We start from the raw sequence: 19,116 nt of genomic DNA, 5'->3' as shown, positions 1-19,116 counted from the left end.
TAATCACAAATGGTTTTAAACTGTGGTCTGTAGAAATTAAGAGTCTTGCAAAGGTGCCTTTGGGGGATTATCAGAGAGGGAAGGTATGTAGGTCAGGGTTCAGACCTATCCGCTTTAAACAATGTAGCTGCATTTTTACATTTGGCACACTGAAAGTTTCATATAGAATTTTGTTTGAAAAATATGCTTTGTGAAAACTACTGGTTAAACAGAATAAAAGGTTCATAAAACACTGTAGGAGTAAAAACAGTACACTAACAATGAAAAATCAGAAAAAGAAATTAAGGAATCAATCTCACTCACCATTGCAACAAAAAGAATAAAATATCTAGGAATAAACCTACCTAAGGAGACAAGAGAACTGTATACAGAAAATTGTAAGACACTGATGAAAGAAATCAAAGATGACATAAACAGATGGAGAGATATATTCCATGTTCCTGGGTAGGAAGAATCAATATTGTGAAAATGACGATACTACCAAATGCAATCTACAGACTCAATGCAATCACTATCAAATTACCAATGGCATTTTTCACAGAACTAGAAGAAAAAATTTCACAATTCATACGGAAACACAAAAAACCATGAATAGCCAAAGGGGTTTTAAGAAGAATGGAGCTGGAGGAATCAACCTTCCTGACTTCAGATTATACTGCATAGCTACAGTTATCAAGACAGTATGGTACTGGCACAAAAACAGAAATATAAACCAATGGAACAAGACAGAAAGCCCAGAAATAAACCCACACACATATGGGTACCTTATTTTTGACAAAGGAGCCAAGAATATACAATGGGGCAAAGACAGCCTCTTCAGTAAGTGGTGCTGGGAAAATTGGACAGTTACATGTAAAAGAATGAAATTAGAACATTCCCTAACCCCATACACAAAGACAAACTCAAAATGGATTAAAGACCTAAATGTAAGACCAGAAACTATAAAACTCCTAGAGGAAAACATAGGCAGAACACTCGATGACATAAACAAGATCCTCTATGACCTACCTCCTAGAGTAATGGAAACAAAACCAAAAGTAAACAAGTGGACCTAATTAAAAGTTTTTGCATAGCAAAGCAAACTATAAACAAGGTGAAAAGACAACCCCTAGAATGGGAGAATACAATAGCAAGTGAAACAACTGACAAAGGATTTATTTCCAAAATATACACGCAGCTCATACAACTCAATACCAGAAAAACAACCCAATTAGAAAGTGGAAAAAAGACCTAAACAGACATTTCTCCAAAGAAGACATACAGATGGCTAACAAACACATGAAAACATGCTCAACATCCCTCATTATTAGAGAAATGCAAATCAAAACTACAATAAGAGATCATCTCACACCAGTCAGAATGGCCATCAAAAATGTTACAAACAAGAAATGCTGGCGAGGGTATGGAGAAAAGGGAACCCTCTTGAACTGTTGGTGGGAATGTAAATTGATACAGCTACTATGGAAGATGGTATGGAGATGCCTTAAAAAACTAGGAATAAAATCACCATATGACCCAGCAATCCCACTCCTAGGAATATACCCCGAGGAAACCAAAATTGAAAAAGACACATGTATCCCAATGTTCACTGCAGCACTGTTTGCAATAGCTAGAACATGGAAGCAACCTGGATGTCCATCGACAGATAAAGAAGTTTTGGTACATATATACAATGGAATATTAGCCACAAAAAGGAACACATTTGAGTCAGTTCTAATGAGGTGGATGAACCTAGAGCCTAGAAGTCAGTCAGAAAGAGAAAGATAAATATTGTACACTAATGCATATATATGGAATCTAGAAAGATAGTACTGAAGAATTTATTTTCAGGGCAGCATTGGAGACACAAACATAGAGAACAGACTTATGGACATGGGGAGAGGGGAGGAGAGGGTGAGAAGTAAGGAGAGAGTAACATGGAAACTTATATTACCATATGAAAAATAGATAGCCAATGCGAATTTGCTCTATGTCTCAGGGAACTCAACCAGGGGCTCTGTATCAACCTAGAGGGGTGGGATGAGGAAGGAGATGGGAGGGAGGTTCAAGAGGTAGGGCACATATGTATACCTATGGCTGTATACCTATGACATATGTATACTTATGTTGAGGTTTGATAGAAAACAAAATTCTATAAAGCAATTATCCTTTAGTTAAAAAAATAAAATATTAAAAAAAAAAAAACCCAAAACACTTGGCTCAAAATCATAGGACAGAAGGCTGGCTGGCTTTTTCAGAGACTTTAGATTGTAGCTATAGGTGTGCTGAACTTCCTTAATTTTGTATACAGAGATTAGCACGTATCAGGAGAATAATATATTTGAGTATTTACTATGTATCAGGTATTATGCTTACATAATCAGTCTATTTAATTTTTCATAGCCCTGTTTTACAGATGAGAAAATTGAGATGCAGAGGGATTCATTAGCTTATAAAATGTTTCACAGCTAGCAAACAGTGGAGTCAGGATTTAATGTAATTCTAATTCAGAACTTTCAGTTAGACTCAGTTATAATGAACTACATTATCTCGGCAATCAGTTCTGTAACTTTATTACTACTTCAAAATTCTCCAAATCAAGCCATCTATAAAACCTAAGCCAAAAAAAGGGTTGGAGGTGGGGGAGGGTGCATTGTAAACTGATACTAAAGTACAAGCAACTTAAAAAAGAATTCAAACTATAAACTACTACTTGTAGACATTACATATTTAGCTACCCTCACTTTGACCCATATTTGATCCCTATATCTAATGTCTTTTTAAAAGACTTGAACATATGTACATATTTTATCAATAAGAAATGGTACAAATAATATCAGGGGCAGAATAAAGAATTTTTCAATATACCATTAAGTTAAGTCATACTATTTACCTATTAGTTTTAAAGTTCCTCATAAATCTTTAAAGCAAATGCTATAGTCATACTGTTTCAACTATATTCTTTGTCAACTTGTGATTTAGTAACTAAAAATTTACAGATTTTGAGTTTTGGTAAAACCTGAAAGAAGTGCCTGTGCTGCAGGAAGAGGCTTATTCCAGTCTAGGAAATGCAGTTCTGACATGTAGACAAACAAGTCATACCTCTTTGGAAGGGTCTGTTTCTATTACAGAATTCTTATCAGTACTCCATAGTTCTCATACCACTACATTGTCCTCCTGAACATATCAGTCTATTAGTTCACTAAGGCTATTTTACTTATTGGTAGGTTCCTCTTTCCCCAAGACCAAACTGAGAACCTTAAGTAGACAAGCATTGTGTATTTGATTAAGATTAGACGCAAATGATTTACTTCCTTCAGGTATATCTGATAAAAATATATATATACACACATTTTTTCTTACCAAAAAGAATGATTGTGCAATTGATGAACTTTCTCTTGTACACAGTAAATTTTTCTCACTGTTTTTGGATGACTTTATTGGACCTCCAACTCCACTGTTCAAGGATTCGGGTGATGAAGTCTTTGGATAAGGTGATACTGATTCTGCTACACAGTCACAATCCTGAGTAAAGTCCCTTTCTGTTATTTTCTCTACACCTATATTGCCTCACAAAATACAAACAAAAAGATGACAGTGTTAACCATTGACATCTTCAGAAGTAGTATTAAATCCTAAAAATATAATAATTTAGCAAAGTCCCAAATGTTAGCTGTATTTAGAAAGGATAAACTTTCAATATATCAAGATAAAATTATGTGTAAAATATTTTATAAGACTTAAAAATTATTGCTCAATTTAAAACATAATTGTAATAATAAGAACTTTCAAAACATTTTCAAACAAAAATATCTATAGTATGGGCTGTACTATAATGATCAACCTAATTATTATCTTGAGTATTCTAACACCACAGGCAGTACTGAGATATTAAAGTTACAGAATTTTATGGTTAGAAATGGCTTGGGAAAACATCTGATCTAAATCTTTTATATGTGGATGAGAAAATTCATGACTGAAATAAGTCTTAGTGTAAAGAATTCTCAGAAAGATAGTTTTCAGATCAAATCAGGGCATGTGCAACTGTCTTCTGAACGTGTGCTTGTCTGAGATGACAGTGGTCCTGAGCATTATAAAAATATTCTAGAAAAGAACAATATAACTACTTTAGAGGAAATATACACTAACTGGTATAAGCCTTGAATTTTAGCTAAAATGACACTTAGAAATGCTTTAAAATATCCATAAAGGGAAAAAGATATTAAAACTAGATACTTATTTTTATAGTTTCTATACCTGAAAAACATATACCTATGTCAGAGCTCCAAAGAAAACATTTTTCTTTGCCAGTTATTTTTAAATAAAAGCAAAACCTCAATTGTTTATGAAAGATAATCCACTGTGAGTTTACAGAATCAACATGATATTCCTTGGGGACTTTTGTCAATGAAATGTAAAAATGAGGAAAGAGAAAGCCCCATCATTATTTTCATTTTATCTGGAAAAAGCATTTGGTCTTTTAACTTCCTAACTTCAGTGTCACAGTAATATTGTTGCCAACTATCCTTAGCAAGACCAAGTTACTAGCATTAACTAATATAAAAATGAAGTTTTGACTACTAAAAATTTTAAATATACCCCTCAAAATTAGTCTTCAAATTGTGTTTTCACATAGAGATATAATATAGAAATGGCCTGGGAAATCATCTAAATATTCAACTAGAAGAAAAATATGATACTGACATCTCATTACTTCTATAGATGATGGACTCCCAGATAAAGACATAGGAGATGGGTCAAGACTATTATCTCTTCCAGCATCTTTCAGGACAGATGAGATTTTCCATTCTTTTGATACATCCTCTTGTGTTTTGGCAGTGAAGGAATTCTGCTGTTTCTTTGGCAGTTTCACGGTTTTGCTTCTGGAATGAATCTTCTCCTAAAAATATTGATAACTTTCAAATTATTCATGAATGCAAATGATTTATACTTGGACATATAAAACAATTTAAATTACATTGAAATATTTATAAAATGCCTTATTTCACTACATACAGGTTAACAGGGGCCTCAACATGAGTAGTGAAGACTTTCTAATATACTAGAAAGCATATGACAAATACACAGGAGACTATAGAGACCATAAATATCCTAATAGATACAAATAAAATGGTATAACAGTTCAAAGAAAATGATTTCCAGTTTAGGGAAATCAGAATTCCCATATTTTTTTTTCCCATATTTCACTTACAATTTTAGAATTCAAAATTGTTTACAATTGTTATCAATTTATGTTTTCTCACATAGGTTAAATCTTAAAAAGAAGTGACAAGATAAATCTGACATTCTTACAAAAATATATATTTAATATTTTAAAAGGGTCTTAGAAGCTACTAATTTGAATTGTATCTATTTACCTGTACTAGAACTTTTTCTTTAAATGAACATGAAAATTCTTGTTCACCCTCTGATTCTGAATTTGAGAGGTCTTTATAATTTTTTTTGGTTTTTGCTGCTCTTCGTGGAAGTCTGGTTCTCCCATATGCAACTGTCTCATTTACCTTTTTGGTAATGATTTTGTTGGGTATCTTTAGAAGAAAAATTCCTGAGTATATTAGATCAATATTTTGAGATACAAGCTATTGGCTATAAAATTGACACTATGACAAAATCTATATGAATATTTGTAGGAATAAAAAGATTCTTGATTAATACTTTTAAAATGACTGGATTTTCTCTTTTCATTTAAAATATATTCTTTATCAACTTTTTATCTGAATAATTAAAAGTTTTATGAGGTCTGATATATATTATGTAACTTAAGAGAGAAAGGAAAAGCTGTCAAAAAAATCTATAACCACAGAGTAAAACAGACTTAAAACAACATGATTCAAAAAGGCAGAAGTAAGTGTGCCAAGCTTGGAACAATTATAGAAAACAAGGAACTGATACCAAGGATAAAATTATGAGATGACAAATGATATTTTTTCAATACAAGGAGAAAAATAATTTTAAAGAGATGTTCAAACACAGATTTCCTGGTTTTACCATTTTAGATCTTGGTTGCGCCCTTTCCAAAGATGGTCCTGCAATTCAAGAAAATAAGGTTAAATTTTTCAAATAGACAAGAACTCACATTAAAAATTGTTAGACTATGTCTGCAAATAAGTTAAAATCATAAAAATAAGAATGTACCTTCAAACGCATTCAAAAATTTAAGTATAATTTGGTACAATATGAATTACTAACTTCCCTTGTCCTTTATTGGCTCAGAGGTTAAAGCATCTGCCTGAAATGTGGGAGACCCCAGTTCGATCCCTGAGTTGGGAAGATCCCCTGGAGAAGGAAATGGCAACCCACTCCAGTACTCTTGCCTGGAGAATCCCATGGAGGGAGGAGCCTGGTAGGCTATAGTCCATAGAGTCAGACACGACTGAGCGACTTCACTTCACTTCTCCTTTATATTATGAACTTTTAAACAAACAAAAGAATATGTAACATACACTATAAAGTCAATACCCATGAATTTACTGTTCCATTTAGGAACTAGATTATGAATACTACTGAGTCTACTTTGTGTACTCCCTTACAAGGCCCTGTATAGCCTATAGCCCCTCTGCCAAAAAGCCATCACTATCCTTAAATCCGTTTCTTAGTCACTTGACCTTACAGTTTTACTTCACAGATACATATCCCTAAACAATACAAAACAGTCATGTCATGTAATATACTATGATTTGCTTTATTTTTCACCCATCATTATGTTTCTAAGATTTACCCATATTATTGAGAATTGCCTCAGTCCCTATTCCCTTTTTTGATTTCTAGCACAAGTTCAACTTTCTAAATATTCACTGAAGCCTTAAGAATTGGGATAATCCAAGCCAAGGAAATAATGAAGTTCTGGAAGAAAGGTCCTCCAATCCTGGCAATAAGACAGCTTGTACATATTGGCTTGTCATTCAGGTACATAAACAAAACAACTCACTCAGAAGTGTTCAATTTTAAGAGTATTTACTGATTACAGTATTCTAACCTTAATAACTCCTCAAGATTTCTAGTCTATGTTATAAATATCTTTACTTATACATCTTCCCACCAGACAATAGCTCCTGACTATATTAATTACCATGTTTCTCCTTGGCTTGTAACACACTGCGTCTAAGTCCACACACTGTGACTAGATCCAGCAGCAGTTTTCAACATTTTCCCACAAGTCTGACCTACATTTCAACTGCTCTGACACTGCACTTCCTGCATACACTGTGCTATTTCATACTGTCTCATAAATGTGATAATCTTATTGCTTCTCTTCCTTATGAATATGACTGAAATCTCATCTGTTTTCTAAATTCAGTCACATTTCTAAACACATGCCAAAGTTCATTTCCCATTTCCTCTATTTTCACTTCTTTGTAAGCCATCAACTCCCACAGGTCACTAAATTATTTTTATCCTAAAATAAAAATTGATTCCCTTAAAATAAATATAAACTTAAAAGCTTAGTTATACTACCTTCTTTTAAAAATGGAATATATGAGGTCTTTGTGGCTTAGAAAATACTGAAATAGATGTTAAACTATGAAAATGGACATTATGTCTAGCCAAAAACATATACCTCAAACACTTATCCAACTACTTCAAGAGATTCACTAAAAGAAACAGAAGATTTATGCCAGGAAAACATTTTATGAAAGATTTAGACACAAAAATGTCTGCAATAAAACTGTTTCAATAAATTTTTATTGCATCTATATAAATTCCTATATAATTCCTATGTGTGTTGGATGTAGCCGGGAATGGGGTGCTGTCCAAGGATTGATTTTGTTTAGGGTGCTGGTCTCATGAATATTTAATACATTAAATAACTGAAGAACAGGCCATGAGTAGATGAACAATGAGAGTGTGTCGTGAACCAAAGATTACAGTAAGCCATATTTTGTGTCCCTAAGATCCCAATAAAAAGATTTAAATATGACCATAATACCCAGAGTCATAAAACAAAAAGAAAAACTGCTGTAGCGTTTTGGTATTATCTCAGTCATAAGGGTAGACAATTATAAAAAGTGATTTCTTACTTGATTTCTTCCCATTTTTATGTTTCTTCACATTTTTATTTCTGCTGTAGTCCATCATCAGTGGTTTTGATTTTGGTTCTCTTAGCCAGCTAATATCAGTCTTGCTGTCATCACATCTATATTCTGTGTCACTATCACTAAAGGGATTTTTCTTTTTACAATCTGATCCAATCTATATTAAAAAAAAATAATCCTTATAACAGATGAAGTAATCTGGCTTGCTATATGTCATACAAAGGAAATTAAGCAAAAAAAAAAAAACCTACCAAGAAACTCAGAAAAACTAATTCTTTATTATTTTAGCATGCTAAATAATCCATTTGGCATTAAGGACCTATGCAATACACTCTGAAATCCAGATCAGAGACTGACATATTTTGCTGTCCATGTTGTTGTTAATTAAAAGTTAAATCAAAACAGCTTACTTCCACAAAGACAAAACCTAATACCATTTAAGAGAGTAGAACTGTCATATCTTCTATTACTAATGATTACAAATAGCTCAGAGACCATAAGAAAAGATATAACAGGAACATGGACAATCTCTCCAAAGTTAAAAAAAAAAAAGTGATCCGAATATTTTTGTGTTCCAGTTCTGTGATAATCTTTGGCACTGAAAAATTATTAAAAACAAATATTGATTTAATAGACACATTAGGATATTATTACTTACTCTTTTATCTTTTGCTTTGAGAGAAGGTTCAAGTTCATCATGATTCCTTAAACCTACCCTTAAACAAAAATATGCATTAATTTTAATCATAATTACTTGTTTTAAGGTAGCATGTGAGTGGACAGTTATACCTGTTTTCTTAAGAGTTTTCTGCCTTAACTCTTTCACTAACTCCCTATATAATTATGCCCAAATCACTTACTCTCTCTGACCTCAGTTATTTACTAAATAACAAGGTTAGATGAAATGACTACTAAATCCTTTCAGATTACAACTAATATTAAAAGTATACAGACTCTGCATATAAATTTCAGAAGTAAATGCTAAAATAACAGAATCATAGTAGGAGTAGTCAGGACAGTAGCATATTATTCACTCTTTTGATATGTTAAAATGTCTCAGACAAACTGGAAGGAAATATTTAAGAAAAAGAACAATTGAGGAAGCTGTATTTTAAACTGATCCATCTGATTATAATAAAAATACCTACAATGTTATTGAACTATCCACGCAGGCTTCTCTAGCTGTAGCTTGAAATTCTTGCATCTATATTGTGAATAAGCGTTAAAATTTTTTTCTTAGTGTTAAAAGGTAAATAACAAAAGAAATTAACATAAAAATCTCATTTCTATCACTTCATATGAAACAAAATCTTACTAAAATATTTTTATATTTAAGAAGAAAGCTAATAATATAAACTATATTAAAAACAAGAGTAGTAATTTTAAATCTTGCATCAGGAAGGAAAGAGACTTTCTTGTTGCCCCAATTACTCATTTTTCTCTACTTTAGTCCAAAAGGTTTGAAAGAAAATCAAAAATACCTAGGTTGGTACCAAATAAATTTAAAAAAATTTAATAATATACTTTAAAATATTTTAAAGCAAATATATATATAAGAGGATGGAAATCAGAAAGCATACTCTAATAATTGTATGGTAAATATAAAATAAATACTGAATAAATACAAAATAACTTCTGATTTCTAGCTTACTCCAAGTTTAATAACAGGTTCATCAGCTCCACTCAAATTAAAATTGTAAACATCATCCCTGTAAAAATGAAGAGAAACATTAACTCCATTATACAACAAATTTTTCTTCAAATGTGAAAACTTTTAAAGATTTATGAAAAATTACTTACAATGGGCATTCTGAAGTAACATTAACAAAAGTAGTCTTCAATTGTCTATAACTTTTTTTCTGAACCTTCTCCTAAATACAAAAGAAGTTTACATAAAACCATTCATACTTGCACCTTGCTTGTCAAACAGCATATACAACTAAACTTTCATATATTATTCTAATGGTGTTTTCATTAATATAAATTTTACGTTTGTGACAGTTTCTTTACTAATCTACACTTTTAAAAAAATGGAAGACTTAAGTACTAACTGAGAACATAATAGAAAGTATTATAAATCAAATACAAAACTAATATCCTTACATCTTTAATATTTATTGACATTATTGTACATAGGTAAATTACCTCACTGGTATTCTGAATTCATTGATTCTAGGATTACAAAACAAGCATGCTTCTACTCCCCTCCCACCTCCCTCCCCCGCCAAGAATCTCATTTGCTTTAACTGTTAAATAAAAAACTTTGGGAGAGGCTAAGATTTATGCAAACTCTCAGGTGAATGAATCAAAACTGTATCAGCCAACTATTAATAGTATTATTAGGGAAAAATGTACGTAAATTTACTCCTATAGCCTACTGCTCAAAGTATATTCAATATGATCAAAAAGTAAGCACAAGAAGTAAAATAAAATCTTAACATATTTAAGTAATTGTTATTGACATAATTTAACTATATCACTAAATGATTACTGATGAGAAATAATTAAAGTCTAATATCTGGAAGTTGGGAATATTAAAACTAAAATACTCATTTTAGTTGTGATTCCTCTTCAATTTTATTTATTTTGGCTATTTTATAATAATTTGCATTATTCCAGAAAGTTTATCCTTCAAAATTCTACTCTTTTAATTACTTATCTGACTTAAACTTTCCAAAATGACTTTCACCAGTGTTTAGATACATTTGCTCAATTCATCTTTTGCAGGTCAGTTTTTGCTAGGTATTACAGAAGATACAAAAATAAGCAACCATATTAATGAAGGTACAAATGTGAGCAAAGGTCTTACTTATACAGGATACAAAGATGATTCTAAACAGTTACATTCTAGAAGACAGAAGAGAGAAAGAAAGAACTGCAACAGTGAATAAAATACCAAAAAAAGGGACAACAACACTGCTGCACAGATTCAGAATTCTTGCCCATTTGGATTTTGAGTCAGGGCACCTTAGAAAGTTTTCATGGAGAAGGCAGACTCTGAAGCAAGGTCTGCAAGGAGGAATAAAGTTCTGACACTGAGAAAAGAGGTTAAAGAACCTAGTGACTCACTTCAAAGTTCTTTTCAAAGGGGGAAGAAAAAGAATAAACACAGCAAAGACACTTCAGGGAATCTTAAATTATTCTGTTTCAGCTAAACAAGACATGTCTAGGAAACTAATTTTGCGAAGTAATTCAGACTTTTAAGAGGTCTAGGAGCCAGCTTAGGTCTCCACCTAAATCAATAAGCAACAGAGACCAAAGAAAGATTTTTGAATAAGAGAATGACATGACTGAAGCTGTGTGCTTTGGAAAGTAAAAAAGCTAGTACTGAAGGTAATGAATGGATTGGCACAGAGACAATATTAGCGACAAAAAGAACTACATAAAGGATACTGTAATAAGCTGGGGATTAGAAATAAAAAACAAAACAAAACTGGAGTTGGCATGGTCAGGAGAAGGAAGATTCAAGAGGAAATTACAGAAGGAGAATCTCATAACTTTAAATTAAGTGGCGATAACTGTGAGGAATAAATCAAAGATAACTGATATTTTAAACCTGGCTGAAGAGTAAATATTTCTAACAAAAATATGGACTTCAGAATAATCTTATTGTCAAGAGAGATAGGATGAGCTAGGAAAAAAACATGGTACTGAATCATGTACCAAAAAGTAAAAATATCACACATGTTAAAAGAAGCATTTTCTTTGAAAAGCAGAACAGAAGTTTAGGGGGCTCTCTTGAGTACTTGACACTAAACTTGTCAGTTGTTTAATCTGTTTTTCAATATGCTGAAAACATTAAATCTACATCCATCTTACTACTATTTTACTGTAAAGTCAAATTATCATCGTCTTTGACTATACGTTTGGTGTAGTTAAATAAATGAAACTTACCTTACCAAGCTGTAGATCTAATTTGTTTGAAAAACCACTATAAAAAAGGTTTTGTCAAAGTTAAAAAGGCAATTAAAATGTCAGTAGAATGTATTTCATAAAAACCATTTTATATAAGGTAAAACATATTTGGGTCACTAAGTCTATATTTAATATGCTACAAATAACTGAAATGTGACAGTACTAGTCTTATACCTTTGCAACTTCAGCCATACTTAACAGCAACAATAATAGCTAAATCTAAGCTGAATCACTCATGCAGCAGGAGGTGTCAGGCAATTTAAAATGAATGGTTCTGCCATAAGAGTAATTTTTCCCATGCCATATAAAGCCAAAATTAATTTAAACAGGAACCAACCACCTGGAAGACTATAAAGAAATATTTTATAATAAAATAAAACTTTCAAAAAGACTGCAAACAAGGAATACATATTTGCTATTAAAATAACTCATTTTAGCTCATTTAAGTTTGGTATTTTCTTCAGCAATATATTTAAATATATTTAGTTTTACTCATCGTAGACTCAATAAAATTTCTAAAATGTCTATATCCTAAAGATTTCTGAAATGGTATGCTGCATCAATATTATATTCTTAAATGACTACTTCCAATTTTACTTCCCTTTCTATATAATTTAAATAGATACTATTTATAAAAGTAAATAAGTACCTGTGTTTTCAAATGTAAAGTTACATTATCTGTAAGTATGTTTAAAACTAACCTTAAAACTATGTAAAATAATTTAGTTGTATCTGTCAGGAAAATATTCATTTCTTAAGTTTAAGAGCATACCTGTCAATCAAAGACTCCTTTGATTTTCTTACAGACTGTATGCTGTCCTTTGGCTGGTATCGCTTATTAATTTGATTTATCAAAGATTCTGCTGCATCAGTAAATCCTTTCCCTTTTGACTTTTCTCTCTGAAATAATTTATAAGTTACTTAAAAACTCTACCAGTTAACCTTCAAAGGAAAAAAAAAAGGCTGAAAAGAAAATTTAAGAAAAATCTGGTTCATTAAATAACTACAAAGCGGAATAAAAGGGGTCAGAAATGTATTGTTTTTAAAAAGAAATTATTTAATAAATTTGGGCTTTGTTAGGCACTAAAACAACCTAGGATAAAGTCTTTTAACATATAGAACTGTGCAGAGTGCTTGGTAGCAATTAAAAAAATGTTTCTATCCATGGGGGGAAAGTTGTAAAAAAATGAAAGAAACCAAAAGTTGGTTCTTTGAAATGATCAATAAAATTGATAAGCCTCTGGCAAATTGGGAAAAAAAGAGAAAAAAGACAGAATTTACTAATATCAGAAATGAGAGACAATCACATGGGTAATAAATCACAAGGCTAATAAAAAAGTATTATGAACAACTCTATGTTCGTGAATTTGATAACCAAAACTGGCCAATTCCTTGAAAGATAAGTTTTACCAAAACTCACACAGAGAGAAATAAATTACCTGAATAGGCCTAATCTATTAAAGAAAGTGAATCAATAATTAATACCTGCCAAAATAGAAAGCAACAGGCCAATGGGTTCACTTTTGGGTTTTATTGAACATTTAAGGAAGAATCATAATTTTTCACAACTTTCAGAAGATAGAAGCAGACGGAGTACTTCCTAGCTTACTGTATGAAACCAATATACCCTAGTAGCAAAATCAAAGAACTTACAAGAAAGGAAAACTACAGGCTAGCATCTTTTATTAACATAGGTACAAAAAGCCTCAACAAAAAGTTTAGCAAATTGAATTCAACAATGTAGAAAAATAATTATGTACCACAACCAAGTGGACTTAATTTCAGGTATGTGATGTTGATTCAACATTTGAAAATCAACTAATATAAGCCATGATAAGCAAGAAACATAATATGATCATATCAATAGATGTGCAAAAGTATTTGACAAAATCCAGTATCCACTCACAGTAACAATTTTCAGTAAACTAGGAATGGAGGGGAATGTCCTCAACTTGATAAAGAACATCTAAAAAAAATTATGGCTAACATTACAACTTAAAGAAGAGAAACTAGATATTTTCCCACTGATATGAGAAACAAGGAAAGATCACTGCTGTCACCACTCCTATTAAACATCATTCTAGAAGTCTTACAAAATGCCCTAAGACAAGAAAAGGAAATATACTACATACATACTGGGAAGAAAGAAAGAAAACTGTCTTTGTTCACAGATGATATCACTGTCTATGTAGAAAACCTCAAAAATCAACAAAAATTCTTGAAGCTAAAAAATATATATAGCACAACTGAAAGATACAAGGTTTGTATACAAAATCACTTTCTTATAAACCACTATGAACAAATGGAATGTGAAATTACATTTTGCTTATATTAGGTCCCCCAAAATGAGATATTTAAGTGTAAATCTAACAAAGCATATAATAGAGCTATATAAGGCAAACATGACTGATGAAAAAATCAAAGACTATCTAAAACAACAGAGAACAGATACACATATAACTGAATCACTTTGTTGTACACCTGAAACTACACATCATTAATCAACTATATGCCAAAATAAAATAAAAATTTTAAATAAATAAATGGAGATATTCCATGTTCACGGATAAGCAGCTCCATGTTGTCAAGATGTTGATTCTTTCCAGCTTGATCTATAAATTCAATGTAATCTCAATCAAAGCTCTAGCAAGTTATTCTGTGGTTACTGACAAAACGATTCTAAAATTGACATGGAGAAGCAAAAGACCCTGAGTGGCCAACAGAATATTAACAGAGAAGTCTGAGGACTGACCCTACTTTAAGACTTAATGAAAAGATACAATAATCAAAACAGTGTGGTACTGGTGAAGGAACAGAGAAAGACAATAATGGAACAAAACAGAGAGCCCAGACAGAGGGCCACATAAATACAACTAGCTGACCTTTGACGAAGGAAGAAAGGCAGGACAATGGAGAAAAGTTAGCCCTTTTCAACAAATGGTGCTGGAACATCACCATGACAAAAAAAAAAAAAAAAAACCTAGACACAGATCTTATACCCGTCATGAAAATTAACTCAAAATGGATAATAGACCTAAATGTAAAGTGCAAACTATAAAAATCCTAGGAGACAACACAGGAGAAAATCTAGGTGACCTTGGGTTTTGCAATGCCTTTTTATTTGCTAAACCAAAAGCACAATCCATGAAAGAAAAAACTGTTAAGTAGGACTTCATTAAAATTAAAAAGTTCTGCTCTGCAAAAGACACTGTTTAGAGAATGAAAAGACAGGCCACAGACTGGAAGCAAATATTTGTAAAATATATATCTGATAAAGAACTTGTATCTTAAATACACAAAGAACTATTAAAACTCAACAATTAGGAACCAATTAATAACTGGGCAAAAGTTCTGAGAAGACAACTCACCAAAGATATAAATATTGTAAATAAAGATACGAAAAGATGCTCAACATCACCTGTCATTAGGGAATTGCAAATTAAAACTAATATCATCAAGCACCCATAAGAATGGCTAAAATCCAAAACACTGACAATACCCAGTGGCAAGGATGTAGATCAACAGGAACTCTGATTTGTTGCTGCTGAAATGCAAAAACCGTACAGCCACTTCTTCCACTTTTGGAAGATAGGCAGTTTCTTATAAAACTAAACATACTCTTACCATATGACCCAGCAATCATGCTTCTTGGTATTTTCCCAAATGAGTTGAAAGTTTATGTCCACACAAAACCTGCACATGAATGTTTATAGAAGCATTATTCTTAAGTGTCAAAACATGGAAACAACCAAGATGTCCTTCAATAGATGAATAGATAAACAAAATCTTGGTATGTCCATATAAAGGATTCAGCATTAACAACAACAAAAAAGCTGTCAAACCATGAAAACACAGGGAGGAATATTCAATGCATATTGCTAAGTGAAAGAAGCCCAATATGACTTCATACTATATGATTCAGTCTATAAATATATAGACTACATACTACATGATTCCAACTCTATGGTATTCTGGAAAAGGCAAAATTATGGAGACAGTAAAAAGATCAGTTTTTGTCTGAGGTTTGATTGGGGAAAGAAGAAACAGGGGAGGGATGCACCATGGGAATTTTAGGCAATGAAACTATTATTATGCATGATACTCTGAGGGTCAATATCTGTTGTTATACATCTGTCAAGACACATGGAAGATACAAAGAGTGACTTATAAGGTAAACTATATACTTGAGTTAGTAATGTATCAATATTGGCTCATCATTTCTAACAAATCTGTAACACTGTTACTGAAAGGAAAAACTGGGGTAGAGTGATGGAGTAATATGGACTCTCTGTATAGCTGTATCCCTGAAACTGCTCTAAAAATTATATTAATTTTTTAATGTAAAAACTACAAAGTAAGTATTATCTGCATAATTTTAGATAACTTGGTTAAAAGAAAGTCTGAAGGAGACTCTTAAAAGACATGAGTTCTCTTGCTTTCAGTTTTACTTTTTTTCTGGGAATCAGGCATATGGGTTTTTTAAATTGTGGTAAAATATTTTGCCAAGAGGATGCACTGGTCATAGCAAACACCCTCTTCCAACAACACAAGAGAAGACTCTACACATGGACATCACCAGATGGTCAATACCAAAATCATACTGATTATATTCTTTGCAGCCAAAGATGGAGAAGCTCTATATAGTCAGCCAAAACAAGACTGGGAGCTGACTGTGGCTCAGATCATGAAGTCCTTATTGCAAAATTCAGACTTAAATTGAAGGAAGTAGGGAAAACCCTAGAAATCAAATCCCTTATGACTATACAGTGGAAATGACAAACAGATTCAAGGGATTAGATGCAACAGACAGAGTGCCTGAAGAACTATGGATACAGGTTCGTGACATTGTACAGGAGGCAGGGATCAAGACCATCCCCAAGAAAAAGAAATGCAAAAAGGCAAAATGGTTGTCTGAGGAGGCCTTACAAACAGCTATGAAAAGAAGAGAAGTGAAAGGCAAAGGAGAAAAGGAAAGATATACCCATTTGAATGTAGAGTTCCAAAGAATAGCAAGGAGAGATATGAAAGCCTTCCTCGGTGACCAATGCAAAGAAACAGAGGAAAACAACAGAATGGGAAAGACTAGAGATCTCTTCAAGAAAATCAGAGATTGTACAAAAGGAACATTTCATGCAAAGATGGGCTCAATAAAGGACAGAAATGGTATGGACACAACAGAAGCAGAAGATATTAAGAAGAGATGGCAAAAATACACAGAAGAACTGTACAAAAAAGATCTTCACGACCCAGATAGTCACAAAGGTGTGATCACTCACCTAGAGCCAGACATCCTGAAATGTGAAGTCAAATGGGCCTTAGGAAGCATCACTATGAACAAAGCTAGTGGAGGTGATGGAATTCCAATTGAGCTATTTCAAATCCTAAAAGATGATGCTGTTCAAGTGCTGCACTCAATATGCCAGCAAATTTGGAAAACTCAGCAGTGGCCACAGGACTGGAAAAGATCAGTTTTCAATCCAAGTCCAAAGAAAGGCAATGCCAAAGAATGCTCAAACTACTGCTCAATTGCACTCATATCACACGCTAGCAAAGTAATGCTCAAAACTCTACAAGCCAGGCTTTAACAGTATGTGAACCATGAACTTCCAGATGTTCAAGCTGGATTTAGAAAAGGCAGAGGAACCAGAGATCAAATTGCCAACATCTGTTTGATCATCGAAAAAGCAAAAGAGTTCCAGAAAAATATCTACTTCTGCTTTACTGACTATGCCAAAGCCTTTGATACTGTGGATCACAATAAACTGTGGAAAATTCTTCAAGAGATGGGAATACCAAACCACCTCACCTGCCTTCTGAGAAATCTGTATGCAGGTCAAGAAGCAACAGTTAGAACTGGACATGGAACAACAGACTAGTTCCAAATCAGGAAAGGATTATGTCAAGGCTGTATACTGTCACCCTGCTTATTTAACTTATATGCAGGGTACATCATGAGAAACGCTGGGTTAGATGAAGCACAAGGCAGAATCAAAATTTCTGGGAGAAATAACCTCAGATATGCAGATGACACCACCCTGATGGCAGAAAATGAAGAACTAAAGAGCCTGTTGAAAGTGAAAGAGGAGAGTGAAAAAGTTGACTTAAAACTCAACATTCAGAAAACTAAGATCATGGCATCTGGTCCCATCACTTCATGGCAAATAGATGGGGAAACAGTGAAAACAGTGACCGACTTTATTTTTTTGGGCTCCAACATCACTGCAGATGGTGACTGCAGACATGAAACTGAAAGACGCTTGCTCCTTGGAAGAACAGTTACGACCAACCTATATAGCTCATTAAAAAGCAGAGACATTACCTTGCCCACAAAGGTCTGCCTAGTCAAAGCTATGGTTTTTCCAGTAGTCATGTATGGATGTGAGAGTTGGACTATAAAGAAAGCTGAGCACTGAAGAATTGATGCTTTTGAACTGTGGTGTTGGAGAAGACTCATGAGAGTCCCTTGGACTGCAAAGAGATCCAACTAGTCCATCGTAAAGGAGATCAGTCCTGGGTGTTCATTGGAAGGACTGATGCTGAAGCTGAAGCTCCAATACTTTGGCCACCTGATGCGAAGAGCTGACTCATTTATAAAGACCCTGATGCTGGGAAAGATTTAAGGCCGGAGGAGAAGGGGACAACAGAGGATGAGATGGTTGGATGGCATCACCGACTCAATGGACATGAGTTTGAGTAAACTCCGGGAGTTGGCGATGGGCAGGGAGACCTGGCGTGCTGCAATCCATGGGGTTGCAAAGAGTTGGACATAACTGAGTGACTGAACTGAACAAATATAGCATGACATAAAATATACTATTTTAATCACTTTTTAAGTTCATATGTTTTTATATATAGTAAATAATAAGTTACTATCTCTTCTTGAGATTACCAGAATGAAGACAGGGTATACTCACCTTGATAAAAATGTGGCAAAAACAAACCTCCCCTAAAAGAGTGTATTAAGAACTTTGACATAATTGGAGTCAATGTGGGACATCTGTACTACTGAACTTACAGAGGTTCTATTTCTGTGGGCTTATCCAGTGAATGAAAGACAGGATCAGACAGATGACTATCTTTGAGGAGAGTGGCAGAAACTCTAGCATAGTAATAAAGAGGGTGCACTATGAAGGAGTGAAAAGAACTTCTGAAAACAAGAAGTTGATTT

At 33.1% G+C, this 19,116-nt stretch overlaps 1 protein-coding gene across 1 annotated transcript in view; it reads right to left on the bottom strand.

Moving 5' to 3' along the window:
* The window catches only part of SYCP2 (synaptonemal complex protein 2), a 69,258-nt gene that overhangs the window by 9,637 nt on the left and 40,505 nt on the right, over positions 1-19,116 (bottom strand). Inside the window, exons 24-34 of the mRNA XM_043479452.1 lie at positions 12,721-12,848; positions 11,928-11,964; positions 9,834-9,904; positions 9,685-9,742; positions 9,182-9,237; positions 8,692-8,749; positions 8,019-8,190; positions 5,989-6,026; positions 5,358-5,528; positions 4,684-4,879; positions 3,343-3,539 (exon numbers count right to left, since the gene is read on the bottom strand). Of these exons, the coding sequence (XP_043335387.1) occupies positions 3,343-3,539; positions 4,684-4,879; positions 5,358-5,528; positions 5,989-6,026; positions 8,019-8,190; positions 8,692-8,749; positions 9,182-9,237; positions 9,685-9,742; positions 9,834-9,904; positions 11,928-11,964; positions 12,721-12,848 (1,182 nt within the window). The remainder of the gene's footprint in view (positions 1-3,342; positions 3,540-4,683; positions 4,880-5,357; positions 5,529-5,988; positions 6,027-8,018; positions 8,191-8,691; positions 8,750-9,181; positions 9,238-9,684; positions 9,743-9,833; positions 9,905-11,927; positions 11,965-12,720; positions 12,849-19,116) is intronic.

Source organism: Cervus canadensis, chromosome 10 (genome assembly GCF_019320065.1).
Source record: "Cervus canadensis isolate Bull #8, Minnesota chromosome 10, ASM1932006v1, whole genome shotgun sequence".
Taxonomy (NCBI): domain Eukaryota; kingdom Metazoa; phylum Chordata; class Mammalia; order Artiodactyla; family Cervidae; genus Cervus; species Cervus canadensis.
Note: the sequence above shows the minus strand (reverse complement) of the source record. Positions and strands in the feature narration are given on the sequence as shown.